The sequence below is a fragment of the Neodiprion lecontei genome, chromosome 3 (assembly GCF_021901455.1).
Source record: "Neodiprion lecontei isolate iyNeoLeco1 chromosome 3, iyNeoLeco1.1, whole genome shotgun sequence".
Classification (NCBI taxonomy): Eukaryota; Metazoa; Arthropoda; class Insecta; order Hymenoptera; family Diprionidae; genus Neodiprion; species Neodiprion lecontei.
This window is the reverse complement of record NC_060262.1, coordinates 24,366,049-24,384,590: the sequence shown is the minus strand read 5'-3', so window position 1 is coordinate 24,384,590 and position 18,542 is coordinate 24,366,049. Positions and strand designations below refer to the sequence as shown.

Below are 18,542 nucleotides of genomic sequence, written 5' to 3'. Positions count from 1 at the left end.
ATGAGGAACAGAATAAACAATACTGTATTGTATACTGCTAAGTAGATTTATTATTACCGTGAATTTATGTACCACAATTCATTAATCTTGGTAGGGGAAACCGGTGATATAAAAAGAGGGCTGTCTACTGTTGGAACACCGTTGCTTCGAGGTTTTTGGGACAGTCTCGACGGAAGTACTATTTACTCTACAGAAGCGCAGCAATATGCCTAACGAAAGTGGAAGCAACGATTGCAGCAAGGGATTGCCGTTTCCAAAACCGGGTGACGAAGTAGTGATTTCTGGGATTGCCGGGAGATTCCCGGAGTCACATAACGTAGCGCATTTCCGAGAGAACCTTTTCAATAAGGTAGACCTTATTACCGATGACGATCGTCGTTGGAAATCGGGTAAAGCATTATTCATATCTGTTTATGTAAGAAGATATAATGTAGTTCGGTACGAACAATTTCGAAGTATTTAATAGAGTTCATCACATTTAATCCATTTTCAAACCTTTTTTCAGTATTCCATTCGAGTCCCTGCGATTGAATTTACTCTTATTTGCAGAAAATTCAGATATTCCTCAGAGAACTGGAAAGGTAAACGATATTGACAGGTTCGATGCACAATTTTTCGGTATAAACTTCAAGGAAGCTCACACGATGGATCCTATGGCTAGAATGCTGTTGGAACACACTTACGAAGCTATCATTGACGCTGGAATTAATCCAGTGGAACTTCGTGGAACTAGGACTGGCGTCTTTCTCGGCACTTGCTACAGCGAATCTGAACAAGATTGGATGTTCACAACATTGCAGGTCAGTATAATAGAAAGTTGTAGTATACTTGATAGAATTACCTATAACTTCACCGAAAGACTTACGCGGGTTAAGATAGACAAATTTGCACTGTCTCGTTATCGATGCGTATTCATGGAACTGTGAAAGTGATCTCGAGAAACCATCAAACACAAATTCATCGACCGATTCATGCGCATTTTTTTGATAAACTTTAGATATTAAAAAAAGTAATCGAATTTTTCACCCAAAAATTGCTTTTTGGAGTCATATATGAAAATGTCGATAAAATAAATAACTAGAGCCAATTTCGAAAAACTACGCTTACTCCTAAGGTCGTTGACATCGAATCTTTCTAAGACGACTCAAATATCAAGAGCAACAAAACCACTGTTGGCCAGTGTAAGCAATGTGCACCGAAAAAAAACTTCAATAATTGCACAGGTGAACGGATGGAGTGCAGTCGGCTGCTGCAAGGCTATGATGGCTAGCCGAATGTCTCAATGGTTGGGATGTACAGGACCCAGCTACTCTATGGACACAGCATGTAGTTCCAGTTTGTTCGCAATGGATCATGCGTACAGGGCAATTAGGACCGGTGAATGTGAAGCAGCCATCGTTGCAGGGTGCAACCTATGTCTCCATCCATATGTGTCATGCCAATTCTTTCATCTCGGTATGAAAAGTTGTCTCAAAAAATTAAAACAAATAAGCAGTTTGTTCACAAATGTAAATGAGTGTCACCTTACGATATTAAAATGAGAAATTCATTCAAAGATGAAGAGACTTGACAAGCCCAATTGACTCTGATTCTGCGAGCACAGGAATTCTCTAGGCCTGAACGTTGAATTTAACACCAATATCGTTCGTCGTTTCTCAACGAATGTTGCATTACGAAATTTCATGTCAAATTCCTTGACTGAATATCTGTGGCGACATCTACGATAGTAGACTTACGATGAGAATATCGTCTCTCCGGAGTACGGACATGATTCGACCTGTTGAAGTGTTTTCTTGGGCTGAGAAATGCAGCCCTTGATGTCTAAATCAATCTTATGGGGCTTTAGTCCATTTGTCCAATGCATTTTAAATTGTAGCCGTCTTCAACAATTTATCGATACCTCACCGAGAAGGAAATTTTGGAAGAATAGTGAAAAAAAACGCCAATACGGTTAGAATTTCGAATCCACAGATAGAATAAGGGCCCATGAGATGGAATTAGACGTCTGGGTTGCATGTCTTAGCTCAGGAAAATATTTCCAAAAGTTTGAACTATTACCGTGCTCCGCAGAAGTATGACACTTTCTTTGTTTGTACACCTCGATAAATCTTTCTTTACTGTGAACAGCACCGGAGGTTCGATAAATTAAAACTTGATAATCATTGCCCAAGTACACGTCGATCGAAAATTCACATTTTATCGACACTTCCATTGTGAATATCCAATATTCGCATCTTCCCAGTGATAAAATCTCAATTTATGTAATTCCAATTTCACTCTATCAGGTGTACTCTCTTCCGACGGACGCTGCAAGTCATTTGACAATGAAGCGAATGGCTACGCCCGCAGCGAAGCCGTGTCTGTTATCTATCTCCAGAAATCGAAGGATGCAAAACGTATTTATGCGCATGTCGTGTACACCAAAACCAATTGTGATGGTTTCAAAGAAGAGGGCATCACGTTCCCGTCAAACAAGATGCAACGCACATTACTTGAACAATTTTATGACGCGTGCGGAGTTCCACCGTCGAGTTTGGCTTTCGTAGAAGCACACGGGACCGGAACCCCAGTTGGTGACCCTGTGGAACTCGATGCTATCGACAAAGTATTTTGCCCTGGTCGAACTACTCCACTACGAGTTGGTACAATCAAGTCAAATATTGGACATACCGAACCAGCAAGTGGTCTTTGTTCTGTAGCCAAGGTATGTCCCACATAGCACAAAACTTAAAGTCATCAAATACACGTTCACAAGATTACCATTAACCATTGACATATTTTTACCTCGAAAAGATATCTTCAGGTCCAAAAAATATCTTCATGTTCTGAAGATGTTTTCATGACTTTGAGGCATGAAAAAACGATGGACTCAAAAAAGTACGATATCATTTCGACGACTTTCACTTTTATGTCATATGGGGTGGTGCCCATGGTCGCTTATAATAATGAAATTTATATCATATAACTCTGCGCTTTAAGGGGCCCTTCAAATATCACGTCACGCTGTTTCGGCCATTTTACCATTTTACCCTCCCCCCCCCCCCTCCCACAACGTAATGTGCATCACTTTATTCTCGCGGCTACCCACCCATCTTAATACACACACACACGCGTCTATCCGAAAATGGTCGGGGGTGATTTTCCTGATCTTGAAACTTTGAGATCTAATGAAAACTCAACACTCTTCGTTTTCGGGGTGATTACAACAACTTCCTATTTTCTCTGAAAACAGAGAAAGGCCAAGTTAAAAATGTCCATACAATAAACTGCTTGAGACGAAGAAGTGTTTGAGACAAGGAAGGGTTCATACAAGGAAATGGAAGATGAAAAAGTCGGGTACGAATAAATGACGTACGATGAAATGTCCGGTAACCGAATGGCCGACAATCTTGCGGCATCTCTAAAAATGCTGAAGAGTTTTCCCTTACGATTCGTCCTTTTTATTTAGTTTCACACCTTTAAACATAAAACAGCATTATGATTGAGCATACTAACCGTTGAAATATTTTAATCATAGGTTGTGATTGCGATGGAGAGTGGATACATTCCGCCAAATATAAATTATAATCGTCCACGTGAAGGAATCGAGGCTTTGGAAACTGGTCGCATTCAAGTTGTCACTGAACCAACGCCGTGGGAAGGCGGTTACGTTGGCATAAACTCTTTCGGCTTTGGGGGTGGTAACGCACACGTGCTTCTGAAGTCGAATACGAAAGAGAAGATCAGAAATGGCTCACCTGACGACGATATGCCCAGACTTGTTGTCGTATCCGGGCGAACAGTGGAAGCTGTGAATACTTTGTTGGACGACGTACGTGTTATATTTTTGCACCGATCGCATCTTATTAGCTCATGTACATGTACCAGCATACACAATGATACTGATTCAAGCAGTTAAACTTCACGTACTAGACTTTCGTATTTGTGACTCAATTGAGACTCCTCCGACGAAAGTCGGAAATGGGGGGGATTTCACGGGAGCGGTAAAAAATTGAATAGGCTCAATTTAAATTTTTTCAAATTTTTTCGAAATCCCATTGTTATCCAAGATGGATACTTGAATTATTCTGCATAACATAGAAATTCATGTGAAAAATACTTTCATCGTAAAAACTACATACATCGTCTTCATTTCCGACCAGCATCCCCATGGTAGAAAACACTACGTAACGCACTCTTAACGCTTCTCATAATCGAGGATAATCAATTTTCTCGCAATCAGTAAGTTGTATCACGCCATTAAATGTGAGAAAATCTAATGATAACAGCTCGAGAGTAGACCAGTAGATGTGGAATACGTCGGACTCTTTCATAATATACACGCTAGAGAAATTCCCGGCCATCCATACCGTGGATACACGATATTTCCTCCCCGGGGCGTATTGCGGAAGAACGTGAGAGATGTGCAATATTATTCGGGTGGAAAACTGTCGACAACGCTGATTTTTAATGGATTTGGATCTCAGTGGATCAAAATCGGTGAGTTTTAAATGCTAAACCTTGGACTAATCCGTGGATAATAAGTATGGCTTTGGCCTAGCCTCATAGAGTGACTCACTACCCAAGCTGCCGAGTAGCATAGCGCTATTTAAGAATTCAGGTATCCTTGGATAGAAAATACAGAGTACGGTATGAAATTGATACAAAAACAAAAGAAATAAGATTAAAATTTGTTATTTTATACTAGTATAATGTATACGTTACAAAGTGGTTTTCTGTGTCTGCTATCGAAATCTACATATCATTAAAATAAGCGAGTTGCACTCACAGAATTGATTGCCTTAGCACCAATGCTTGTATCAACGTTAGTTTTTACTATCGCAACGCAGAATAAGTACGCGGACTAATTCAACTTTGCCCGTTGAACAGGTCAAAGCCTGTTGCAAATCCCGGTATTTGCGAAGGCTCTACAAAAGTGCAACATTGTTCTGAAATCTTACGGTGTGGACATTCTTGATATTTTCATCAACGAAGATCCGAAAACCGTCAACAACATTACAAACTCGCTTGTTGGTAACGTTGCAATACAGGTAGAGTGTTTCACGGTAACCTTAAATGTTATAAAATTAGAAATGACATCGATGTTTTAGTCGAATAATACTGTTTTCATGGAGTCGATAAGATAATGCAGATCTAATGAATCATGGTAATAAATACACATATTTATTCATTTGCAGATTGGTTTAGTTGATGTATTGTCATCCTTAGGGATTACACCGGATTACGTTATTGGGTATTCAGATGGAATGTTGGGCTGTGCGTACGCCGATGGTTGTTTGACTGCAGAACAGGCAGTTCTGGTGGCACACTTCAAAGAAAATGTACTCACAAAAGGAGGAGAATGGCTCGAATCTTCAGCAAACGATGTTTGTAATCATGAAGATTTGACGCTTTTGCCGAAGCCGAATTCTGAAGTCATTAACGACGTTGTTACGGAGAATTCTTCAATTGGCAAGCAAGAGAAATCTCGGAAAAATTTGACAACGAAGGTAAATCATAAGTAACAAGACGATTCAAAAAAGCCCTGAATCGGAATTTGAACATCACATTCTCTCTAAAGATATTACGGCAATAGGTATAACAATTATCGGGAATACAATTATGTTTATAGGATAGCGATGAACTTGCTAGGAATGAGACCTACACCAGCATCATCAATCACAGTGAAAATACCGTAGCAGCAGATCCGAAATTACTAGCTTACTTGCGACAAGTCATTCCGGATCCAAAACCGCGTAGCCATAAGTGGATACAAAAAAGCGAGCGTGAGAATAGTTTGGATCAGCTTTTTTCGGCTGAATATTGCATAAAGAATTTACTTAACCCAGTTGCATTCGAAACTGCATCATACCTAACACCGAAAAATGCGATAACTATCACAATGGCACCTGATAATCGGCTACCAATGAACGGAGCCAATATTACTTTGACCAAAGATGGGACTGAAAACTACCTGGAATTCTTACTTGTCGCCATTGGAAAAATGTACGAAGTTGGTTTGACTCCACAGTTGAGCAAGTTATACCCCGACGTTCAATATCCAGTCAGCCGTGGGACTACGATGATTTCTCCGTTGATACGTTGGGACCATACCGATGACTGGTACGTCTTGGATTATCGTAACATTGAGAAACTTGTAGCTGGAGAGAGAGTCGTTCGTATAGATGTCACTGACGATGAGTTTGACGCGATGCCAGGGCATGTAATTGATGGAAAAAATTTGGTACCTGCAACTTGTTACTTGATAATTATGTGGCGAACTTTGGCAAGGATACAACGCCAAGGATATTATGACTCTTCGGTGGTATTTGAAAACGTGAAATTTCACCGGGCTACTGCTATTCCAAAAAAAGGCAATCTTGAGCTTCAATTTTCGATTCACAAGGGTGAGAATCACTGATGGTTCGCATTAATATTCCATGCTAACATAGTACGACGAATCTTTGGAACACGAACTTGTACTTAATAACCTAAATGATTCTTCGTCTTAGGCTCAGGTAGGTTTGAAATCGTCGATGGTGATACTTCTGTCGTGACGGGTTTCGTTCGTACCGTTTCAAACGCAGCTCAAGAATGCATCAGGCGCGAGTTGCTACCCAGAAAAAACGAAGATCTCGTCCTGAGAAGTAAAGATATCTACAAAGAGTTACGTCTTCGGGGATATCAGTATGCCGGATTGTTTCGTGGCTTGAAAGAGGCATCGCTCAAAGGAACCAAAGGTCTTATAGCATGGGAGAAGAATTGGATAACCTTCATCGATAACATGCTGCAAGCAAAAATTCTTGGAATTGACACTCGAGGCTTATTCGTTCCCACGGGTATTCGGAAGCTGGTCATTGACACAAAGTTGCATGCTGATCAGCGACGATCAATGCCCGATGGCGAAAAAGGTAAGGATGATAATCCTCGTTAAGAATATCTCACGTTCAACGTAAGCAAAAGAAAATAAATCAGAATTTGAACTCAGTGTTTCCAATTTTTTTATATTTTTTTTCAAACATTCTGTAGAATCAATGAATCCCTCTGGTGATTTCGTCTTTTCTTTCTTTGACTGTCGATACAAGTCTTACAAGTTATACGAATTTGGAACTTACGAATTACGTGCAAAAATTGGAAACGAGCCTTCTTTCAAATGATAGTATCTTCGGTCGCTTGTATCCTACAGATTTGATCAAATAATAGTTTCATAACTTCTGAGAGATACTTCTCAAATATGCTTATGAAATTTTCCGATATTGAAAAATTCCAATTGTTATAAACAACTATATTATTTATTTAGTGTATAATAGGTGTGTTTTATTCAACGACTCAAGTTCGAAAAATTAATTTTCATGAACATCTCTCACCTTAATTTCAATAAAATAATTTCACAAAAGGCCCTCGTTTAGTATTCTCTTATTCTGAGAGCTCTACGATTATATGCATTTTCTTCGTGTTACAGTTTTTTGAGTATTGCCAGTCACGAAATACAGAACATTCGTACAAGAGTGATGTAAAAATGGGTCCAAGAACTCAATTTAAAAGATATTAGTTTACTCAAATCAAGATATTGGCTCGCCGCAAACATTTTTTCATGTTAGTAACGTATCGGTATTTGATTTAATCGATCACCGTAACTTGTTTGTGACAACTCTGAAATAGAGTCCCAATATATGTCGAAAAAAATCGGCAACAGTACTAAAGCATAATATGACAATCACAAAATATGATAAAATGGAATTCGATGACGTCCGAAGGAGGTTGGATTAAGCGGGAGTCCGCCTTTATGATCTGACGTATTGCTGACGCCATCGAATCCATTGAACGTCTCCAAAAGTTCTAATCGATTGGGTATTCGTATTATCATTGCAGTCTTCCCGGTAGAGGTTTACGAAGGTATGGACGTTATCGTCGCGGGAGGAGTAGAAATACGTGGCCTGAAGGCTAGAGCCATTTCCCGAAGAAAACCGAATGGAGAACCGGTTCTTGAGAATTACAAGTTTGTCGCGCATCGCGATAAAGCTGACACCGAACTACAAGTGGTGACCAGCATTGCTACGCAGATAGCGCTTGAGAATCATTCCACTCTAAAAATAAAAACCATAGAGATATTCGGCGAAGCGGAAAATTTGTTATCTGAAACTTTAATATCTCCTCTTATCCAGAACGTTTTGAATAACTTGCCATTATTACAAGCGGATGTAAATATCATTGCCCCACTCGAAAAAATTGCGGTTGATACAATACCCGCAGGTATTACAATTTTGGAACTGAAAAAATTGTCCACCGAATCAGATGCCCTTCTAGTTGTTACCCATGGACTGCTTTGCAATAAGAATATCACAGTGTTGAAAGAGGTCCAAGCGGTTATGAAACAGACAGGTTTCATACTTGCCAGAGAGCCACTGGATGCGAATATTGATAGTCTTCGAAGTGACTTGAGTGAAAACTTTGATGTCATTCTTGAGAAATCTACGTCAACCGAATTACTACTTTTACTACGTAGCAAACAACAACTGTCTCCACTGACTACCGTGGTAAGAGTCAACAACGATGAATTCACATGGATCGAGAGTCTGCAAGCTGCTTTGAAGGAGGAGAAAGATAAAGTTGTTCATAACGGAAATCGAGTACTTCTTGTAAGTGAAGGAGATTACGAAAGTGGACTCATAGGATTGGTTAACTGCCTGCGGAGAGAACCAGGCGGTAAAGTTGTACAAGGACTGTTGATTCAAGATTCAAAAGCTCCAACGTTCTCTTTGGAAAACCCGTTATACGCCGAACAGTTGGAATTGGGTTTGGCGTTGAATGTTCTACGTCCCGGAAGAGTGTGGGGGTCCTATCGGTTTTTACCACTGAAACCGTTGGCTCCCGAACCAGTCTACCATACTAGACTGAGTCAGGGTACACCTGGTGATTTAAGCTCTGTTCAATGGTTCAAAGGTATGATTCAGCCCAAGGACCAGAACAAGGACATCATCCAAGTGCATTATTCCTCGATAAACTTTCGAGATATTATGCTACTCACTGGAAAACTAGCACCGGAGGTTATCACTAAAAAAAGACTGGTACAAGGTCACGCGTATGGGTTCGAATTCTCCGGAAGAGATGTAAATGGTCGCGCCGTTATGGGGATGATTGAGGCCGGAGCTTTTACGAATCTATGTTTTGGTGAGAAATATCTTACTTGGCCGATACCGGAGTGCTGGACTCTAGAAGATGCAGCTACGATTCCAGTTGTTTATGGAACAGCATACTTGGCGCTCACGTGGACCGGTAAAATGAAAAAAGGAGACAAAGTTTTGATTCATGCTGGAAGCGGAGGCGTAGGGCAGGCAGCTATAACTTTAGCACTTCACGAAGGCTGTGAAGTTTTTACAACGGTTGGCACACCACAGAAACGAGAATTCATTAAAAAACAATTCCCACAAATCGATGACGATCATATCGGAAATTCTCGAGATACGAGTTTCGAGCAACTGATTCTTCGGAAAACGCAAGGACAAGGAGTGGACATCGTACTAAATTCTTTGGCAGAGGAAAAGTTGCAGGCATCGGTTCGTTGTTTAGCAACTGGTGGACGATTTCTGGAGATAGGGAAATTCGATCTCGCCGCTGACAATCCTCTGGGCATGGAAGCCTTTTTGAAGAGCATCAGTTTTCATGCAATCCTGTTGGATAATTTAATTATTGGCTTTCCGGAAGTGAAAAAATTACTATGGAAAATGCTGGCCGAAGGTATACAGAGTGGTGCTGTCAAACCACTCGTTCGGACTGTATTTCCAATGGACCAGGCTGAAGCTGCTTTCAGATACATGGCAGGCGGGAAGCACATTGGAAAGGTTTGATATTTTTGTCGTATCATATTACATCAGTGCTTAAATCAACGTAAGAGATGATCGATTTCGGCCTACAATAACCCATGGCTTTTCAAAAACAACATGATATTACGACGACGTACATGTACCGTAGTATTTCCTTTTGGGGTGCCGAAAACGTTCTTCAACTTCCGACTACCACGAGTGTTAATTGTGTTCCTGCGTTACATGAAAAATCCCACAAGCGTAAGCTGCAAGTATTTTGAATTTTTTCATCAGTATTAGAGCCGTTCTAATCATGGATATAGGGATGTAGGGATATAGGATCGTTTGCTCTTGTTCGCGTCACTATAAAATTCAAATTCGATGACTCGATGATGTATCTACGTATGGCAATGCTTCAATCGAATTTTCCAAACATTGTCATCAAGAAGTGAGTACAATAACTTCTTCCGAATCGATACAAGGAAATGAATTGCTTCGGCTTATCTTTTAAAACAAAACTTATCGCGTTTCGATTTCTTTATTCTTCGTTCACACTGATTCCAACCCTCCTGCTATTTCATAAAAAATTGAAAGTACCGTATTGCAAACTCTTGATTGTTCTTTGACAATGACATTTAAAGGGTTAACTCCTTCAATCAAACAAGCATCGCAGGAAATCTTTTGAGTGTTTGGTGCCGCCAAAGGCAAATAAGTCTGTAGATCGGCATAAAATTACTAGCTATCTAAAATCATGTGAGATATCATTCCAGAATATGGAACTAAGTCTGAGCACGTGTTAATCTTCGGTGTTATTACAATACTCAACATAAATTTAGTAGCTATGTGATGCATGTATCAATCCGATTTCTTTTACTTTAGAAGTAAAATTAAAAAATCGTAATTATTTTCGAAAGACTTTGTTCTTGTGATTAATAGAGAAATATTTTGAAGTTGATCGGGAGATAATTATAGATTAAATTAAACCTTCTCGCTCGCCTACGACTCATAATGCAAACTTACGTTAGGCGTAAAAAGACTTATTTTGCCTTCTTGATGCACAACAGACTGTTGCAATCTCGGTACAAAAACAAAAAAAAAAAAAATCAATTTATCGATTGCTTTTATATTCCCGATTTTGATTTCTCTAGAGGTTAACTATTCAACCTGCTCTTTTAGGTCATCATCAAAATTCGTGACCAAGATGCAGGATGTCAGTGTCTTATGCCTTTCGCATTACCCCGTTATTACTGTTCAGAGGATGGCAGTTATCTCATTCTTGGTGGCCTGGGCGGTTTTGGTCTTGAGCTGGCCGATTGGCTCGTACTTCGCGGAGCGAAAAAATTGGTTCTCACATCCCGTAAAGGAGTCATTTCTGGATATCAACGTTTGAGAATTAATATTTGGCAAAGTTACGGAGTGAAGGTCATCGTCACAGTAGGAAAAGATGCCTGGACGCGAGAGGGATGCGAGGCTATTCTAAGAGAAGCAGCGTCACTTGGACCAGTTCACGCAATTTTCAACTTGGCTGTTGTACTAAAGGATGCCCTCTTCGAAAACCAAACTGAGGAATCATTCGTAGAGTCTTTCAAGGTCAAGGCCTGGACGACGAAGCAGATGGATAAATTATCGAGAACGCTGTGCCCGCAACTCAGGCAATTCGTGGTATTTTCATCGGTATCTTGTGGCAGAGGTAATGTGGGACAAACTAACTACGGAATGGCCAATTCCATCATGGAAAGAATATGCGAAAATCGAGTAGCAGAAAAGTTGCCTGGCTTAGCCATACAATGGGGAGCCATAGGCGATGTCGGACTTGTTGCTGAAATGCAGGAAGATAACAAAGAAATTGTTATCGGTGGTACCCTGCAACAAAAAATACTCTCGTGTCTGCAAGAACTCGATGCTTTTCTGAATCAAGACTCTCCAGTAGTGTCGAGTATGGTAGTTGCTGAGAAAAGGTCCCGTGGCGCCAGAACGAATATTGTCGAGACAGTCGTGGCTTTAATGGGTATGACATTTATTTATCCTGTTTTTGATAGGCTGATAAAGATTCGGTTATTGAAATCCAATTATGCGGAGAAATTTGTGATCCAAATTTATTCACAGGACTCAAAGACCTCAAAACGATTAGTCTGCAAACACCGTTGTCAGAACTTGGAATGGATTCAATGACGGCAATTGAAATCAAACAGACGTTGGAACGTGAATTTGAAGTATTTCTGACAGCAGCGGACATTCGTAGTCTTAATTTTGCAAAGTTGCAGGAAATGTCAGCAAAACAGACGAAAGAAAGTGAAAATGAGAAAGAGCTGGAGCTTAATACTGATGAAAACTTGACGGGCATGAAACTGCTTCTAAGAGTTCTGGGCACTAATTATCAATTGGACAGAAATGTTTGTGTCCCTTTATCGACACAGGCAAAGAATGGAAGACCAGAAATATTGATAATACCTGGAATCGAAGGAACACACTCTATATTACAGCCTTTGATCGGTAAATTGAAATCACAAACAACATGTTTGCAGCTTGGAATAGCTTCTTCGAAGTTCAGTTCAATTGAGAACTTGGTTGACTATCTGATCCCAGTAAGTGGTTTTTGTTCCACCAATGTTCAGTGCAGTGTATTCGAAGAGGTTCCACCGTCTACCAATAATCTTTCAAAACTTGCAGCATGTCGAAGCCAGGTACGAAGGATGTCGCGACTTTGCGATCGCTGGGTATTCCTTTGGATCTATGGTCGCGATTGAGCTTGCAAGACGCTTGGAGTCCAAAGGTTTTAGCGGTCGACTAGTGTTGATAGATGGTTCACCTGATTACATAAAGGCTCTGTGCAGCGAACACATCATCGTTGACGACGACGCGCAGATGCAATCTCTGTTATTACTGGGATTCATGGATGCGGTTGACCCATCGAAGAGGACAGAGGTAACGGCTTGACCCATAAATATTGCACAGGAATTCATCATTTTCAACTGCAGAGTTGTCGTTCTATGTTGTATGACAATTGTAATAATGACGAATACCTTATATTGTGATTTCGAGAGTTTCGTCTTTCTTCTGTTCTATCATTAAAAATAATTTCGTAAAATTATGTATTTCAAGATAATTGTATTTTTTCTGTTTGAAGCTGGCCCTAGAGTTAAAAGAGTGTTCCACCTGGGAGGAGAAGTTGACAGTCTTTACCAACAATGTACCTGCGGATAGAAATTTGAATTTCTCTATAGAAGACCAACAAGCCATGTGTTCATCATTTTACAATCGAGTCAAAGCTGTCCTGAGTTATAACTTTCCTGTAACGTCACGCCTCAACACACCGATAACCTTAATCAAACCAACGATTCAAGCCGTACGCACAATATCAGAAGACTACGGTCTGGGATTGGTGAGAGTCAATTCAATAATCGCACTGTCGCACGAGTGTGAATCTTGACAACTGTAACAATATGTGGGCTACCATACACGATCTCTAATATATTTCAACACGCTATTGAAATAATGGCATAAGAACGTTTATAAATCTGACCAATATCGTATTTGCAGATCACTTGCAAGAAAGTAGAAATATGCTACGCGAAAGGCAACCATGTCTCGATGTTGGACGATGACATTTGTGCAGCAGCCATCGATGGAAAATTTCTCGAAGATATCGAAATATGCAAGTCAAATGGAACATTACCCTAGGATTGAGAACCCTGGACACGCATATACATTCTCCTACAAGGAGAGAACCAGTGTCGCATCCTCGATTACTGTTACCCCTAAATACTGAATAAATGGATTGATATATACTTTGTTGTTACCTGTACTTTTGAAAAAACTCACTTGTCGGACCACCGCATGTAAGAACAAACCTTTCGAAGCGAATCGGGAGAAATTAACCTGTATTACCGTCGCTTGTAGAAATGAACTTGTAGAACTGTTCACTTGTAGGATGACCCATGTAGGACCGATACTTTCTCGTTTCTACAAACAGTGCGATTGCGTATGGGTGGGGGTCGAAGTCCCGAAAGACCAACAAGTCGACTGATTGAAAACCCAAAGCTGTCAAGGTACGAATTTGAAAGTAACGAATGATCAGTATACCGAAATTGAGATTTTCGATAAATCAGCCAGTAGAATAACTGTATTTGCCTAAAGTTCATTCAACCGAATGCTCTTTTATCCGAAAAAGTATTTTCAGAACAGTCTACATTTCGAATGAACAAAGCACGGAATGTGAAGATGTAGAAAAATAATAATTCCGAAATTGTAAATTGAGAGCGGCTAATACTTCGAACACCCAAAAAACTAAAATAATTATCTGTCAAAACTCAAAGTTGAAAAGGTGTAAAATTCTGTTCCAAAAAATAGATAAGAACCAGAATTCCGGAACGACGAGATACCGAAAGGCCGAAATATCGAATGTCCTGAAAACTTTAACTGTCGGTAATTTGACTTTTGAGATTTCTCCCTGTCATTGAAAACACGTGGAATGAAATTCTTCAATAAGATTGAACCATACATGCTTTCAATGTACATTTTTTGTTTTTCCTTTGTAGTTTTAGTTAATTTTGTCTTTGTTTTCATGCAGATTATTAAACAGTGTTCGTTCTGAGGAGGGCTCCCACTGGACTTGAAAGGTTAACAAATTCGTTACGTTCAATCGTAACTTTCATACCCAAAAAATCAAACTATTTCTCTCATATTGTTGGAATGGCTGATTGGTGTAAGAGCGTACGATTATATGTAACACCGAATGCCAAAATATAAAAATGAAATGTGCATTATTGAGTTTTGTAAGCAATGAAGTACAAAAAAGTCAATTTTTTTTCGACTTCACTGTCAAATTCACGGGACAATGGCAAAATTAATGAAACTGAACTTTTCCTCGGCGATAATTCTTCTTTCTGGACAGGACTTGACTCGTTTTTGAAGGATACGGTAATCTTCAGAGAGTCGCTCCCGAACATGATGTAACGAAGTCGATCTCTTCGTTTTCGGTACGATCGTGGATCGTCGAAGAGATGTTCCGTCGATTCAATCCTATGAATGTTACGAGGATGAACGAGTGGAAGGCAGCCAATGGCTATAGAAAAGGTCCTGAGTCATGGCTTTCTTTCCGAATAAAACCCAAAACAAACGACTGGTGAAGAATATTTTTATTTCCTCGTTATTCAAGGAGAATGCGCGATTATTTAGGTGCGACGGAAAAGGAAACGTGGCGGAGGTAGAAAAGTTTCTCGAACTTGATGACACAGACAAATTGGCTGTTACAAGTAAGTTTGTTTGGCTACATATCCCCAGGCTCAACTTCGCTTCACATTTTCCTTACGGTGCTTTGATGCACATCTAATTTCTGACCGTGCAATACAGTCTTGGCACGATGCACTTCCCAGCTGCATCTAGGTAATACTCGAATGCAGGAAGCGGTCGCTCGGCTTACACTCAGTTTGTTATGGACCATTCGAACCAGCTCGTCAAGCTGCAACACCTGCTCGCCCGATTATCCGAGGAGATGTGGCGGGTTGTCAGTTTTATCGGCGAGTCATTTATCTCTGCTTTCGGACATTGTTTGAACCGTGGTATATAGCGTAGAAAGGGGTGAAGGTGTTATTTCAAGGCCTCATCAACGCGATCCAATTACACACAATGGCACTTCATGTATGCATGTAACAAAGTTTGATAGAACCCTCTGTAAATATTTAACTTGTGGTTTTCAACCTCTCTAACCTACCACGTGATGCATCTACAACAGGTCGGGGCCCGGCAGATTAACGTCTTAATATAGGCACCCTTTTGCGATCTGTCCTAAACCCGCTTTCACACTCCAACTTTGGCACACGGGACGAGAGCTCGGGTGGTAAAGCCTAATGAAATGTCTGCCCTTGACCGCGGAACCGGGAGAAAATCCGGGCGTTTCTTACTGTCCCTGCTAGCGCTAATACCTTGCGATTTTCTCTTCGTGTTCCCTTTATTCAGACCAGAACGCTAATTTTCTAGCAATCCAGTTCTCTCCTACTACCCGCGGATGGTTAACGAGAAGAGACTGACTTATCATCATTCGACGAAACGTCCATCTGTCTTGTAATTAAACAGATTTAATTATTCCAAAATACATGTGAACACACTAGTGGGGAGAGTTAGTAACTATGAAGTGAAACGCGATTTGTTTCGTGAAAACGACCCGAAGTATGGAAGTAGCAAAAAAAGCTCTGGAGTTTAGTATACCAACGAGATGACACGGCCCTTCGAGAAACTCGGAGCAATGTTATCACCGGAGTATAGCAGCCTTCTAAACAATAACTTTCACTTCATTGCCCGAGTACTGCAGAATAAAATGTATATGCCTTTCGAAGTCTACGCAATAATTGAAATTTAATATCAGAAGATTGTTTGAAAGAAAAATTTTCGACGATCCGCATGAGATGATTTATGGGTTTGGGTTGGGTCGATTACTTCACAAACTGGAGGATATGTTCCAGGATTCCGTTTCTTTCTTTTAAGCACATCGTTCCCGGTTATTAAATATTCCATATTTCAAAGGTGGATTAAAACTGTATTGAAAAAATACGAAAAAAACGTCATATCATTAAAAGGTCACTTTGCGAGTTCTGATCAAAAGACTATATGATATTTCTGTTTGTCGATGCGAGCGGCCTTTATCAATGCGTTTCCTTAGAAGATGGAAAAGGGTTGAAAGTTTGATCACTTCGTGCAGTCTGCATGCGAAAGACCAGCCAATTGTTCGAATTGATGGATAAAAGTTCACACAAGGTCATTGACTCGAGTGAATAATACATGTAAATCTAGTAACGTGGCTTAATTGTAAAATGTGAAACTGGTACAAATATGAATGGTGTCCTAATACATTGGCATAAAAGGATAATGACGATGCTAGAGCGTGATTTTTACTCACCAAAATGATAGGTGGCGCAGGCTCCTCAGTCACAGTATTTCTTTTTTCGCTAAACTTCTTTCGCGACGCTACCTGTAACATGAAATTTATTCATTGAAGGTGTCGGAAAACTTGAACGAATCTGTTGTCAGAGAGCACATCCGATGTTAATTCGACATGAATTTCAGTACATGCAGTTTTCGGTAAGAGCTTCGAAAAGTTTCAAATCATTAAAAGGATACAGCGAGTGTAGTACATAAGTATATATTCCTCGCTTTTAAAGAAATAATTTCGGTTCGGTAGCCATGCCCCAGGTGTCATGTTCTCCTTATTATTCAATCAAAGAATTCAATACCATTGCGAGGATGGATCATTTTCCACGGGTCCGATACAGGCTATTTCGCTCGATTATTATTGCGCGGTAACCTGCAGGGACGAAGAACGAATCGTATCAATCACCCGCTGTCCCTGCTCGCGTTTTCTCTGCAAATTACGAAGAGTCTTCTCTTGTTAAGAAAAGTTGGGAATCAATTACACGTCGGTTATATTTCCGATTATTGTCCCGCTTCACAGGGTTGGGTTGCAATTGATTGCATAACGACCCGTTATACTGACACAGCATGCACCTGACGGTTCTTACTGATAATGAGATACAAGCATGTGGCGAACTGCAATGCACTTTTGGAATAATGGCGTACTCATCCCTCGGTTCTTGGCTGTTTGCTGAATTACGACGCGAACTTGTTCGCAAACAAGTAAGACGATGCTTGAATCGTCTCCCTTGTGAAACGGCACCGATGGCGCTTGTGTGGCGAAGTAACTATACTACGAACAGTAACGTTGACATGTACTGGTATACGGCGATTGAAAGAGGTGGCAGGCTGGAAGGTACATTATATTTGCTCGCAAACCGTGAATTTTTACAAAGGAATTTTGAGTACCTCGTTTGAAAGCAAGGAGGAGAGCCGAGAATATTTCCATCGAAGTGTAGCGGCTCGTGTCTGACACAATGGAAAAATCAAACCGTCTAGTCTGACGGTTTTCCAATGAAATCATCTCTACTAGATGCTTCTTTCAGATGTAGCAGTTCACCGATAGTTGATCTTTTGTGAGAAATACATGCGCAGATTTTTCTGTTGGCTAGTCGCAGGTGATTCATGCCGTCGTGATGAAATGTGAACTTTCAACGAGAGCGTAAGATCCTGTTGAAGATAAGCTCTTCGCAATTGCTAAACGAGATCTGAGTTTCCTTTAAGTTTTTACTAATAATTGGATAAATTCTCCAATAAGAAAATGATAACGAGACGATGATGCTAATCACATATTTAAAAACTTACGTTTCTCGGGAGATAGATTTCTATAAATCTACGTCAGTCTGATAGCTCGTTGAAATTTTGACTACACCGATTATCGGACGATATTTACTGTAAACACCGTACGGAATATTTTTTAAAACAAACAACTATAGTATCTTAGTATGAAATAGTACATCTTGTGAGTTTTGGTAACTAGAGAGAAAATATGGAGTAGACGAATAGCTTGGGTTTGTCAATGCGCAGATACATGTACTGAAAAACGATAGAGGTTAAAATCTGTCCGGAGGAAATAATGTGTAGAGGAGGACCGAATCGAATCGATTCTTTGCCGATGTCTGTTGTGAGTTATTCGAGACCCTCGTTTCTTTTATTACATTTGCATCTCCGGCCAAGGTGTCTACTGACATAGTCGGAAGGACGATATATAGTGCCAATACGAAGTGGCAAGGATCGAGAGAGGGAAGGACACCGCGGGGGAAGTCCGAAGGGACTTCTCGGCAAATATCTAAAGTTATTTTGCGGAATCGGAAGTTTTCCCTCAAGACCGTTGGGCTCACTTCAGTTTCAGCT

At 40.3% G+C, this 18,542-nt stretch overlaps 2 protein-coding genes across 5 annotated transcripts in view; one reads left to right on the top strand and one right to left on the bottom strand.

Annotated features, from left to right (window-relative positions):
• Positions 1 to 18,542, bottom strand: part of LOC107225916 (TWiK family of potassium channels protein 18-like) — a 261,304-nt gene that overhangs the window by 112,626 nt on the left and 130,136 nt on the right. For all 4 annotated transcript variants that reach the window (XM_046733944.1, XM_046733943.1, XM_046733945.1 and 1 more), the window contains one exon: positions 16,678 to 16,749. The gene's annotated coding sequence lies outside the window, so the exon portion shown is untranslated. The remainder of the gene's footprint in view (positions 1 to 16,677; positions 16,750 to 18,542) is intronic.
• LOC124293456 (fatty acid synthase-like) lies at positions 206 to 13,510 on the top strand. The gene is made up of 16 exons (XM_046734322.1): positions 206 to 389; positions 550 to 800; positions 1,224 to 1,455; positions 2,286 to 2,704; positions 3,518 to 3,811; positions 4,269 to 4,479; positions 4,870 to 5,030; positions 5,178 to 5,489; positions 5,612 to 6,386; positions 6,492 to 6,890; positions 7,852 to 9,821; positions 10,959 to 11,790; positions 11,889 to 12,367; positions 12,453 to 12,707; positions 12,910 to 13,164; positions 13,323 to 13,510. Exons 1-16 carry the CDS (start codon positions 206 to 208, stop codon positions 13,461 to 13,463), a joined length of 7,170 nt encoding a protein of 2,389 aa, XP_046590278.1. The 3' UTR covers positions 13,464 to 13,510.

What these genes read in the sequence shown, in the direction of transcription:
- LOC124293456 (XM_046734322.1), top strand. Translation starts at nt 206, where the DNA reads ATGCCTAACGAAAGTGGAAGCAACGATTGCAGCAAGGGATTGCCGTTT. An exon ending in CGATCGTCGTTGGAAATCGG is followed by an intron (nt 390 to 549) that starts GTAAAGCATTAT and finishes TCTTATTTGCAG; the next exon opens with AAAATTCAGATATTCCTCAG. An exon ending in ATCTCAGTGGATCAAAATCG is followed by an intron (nt 4,480 to 4,869) that starts GTGAGTTTTAAA and finishes CCCGTTGAACAG; the next exon opens with GTCAAAGCCTGTTGCAAATC.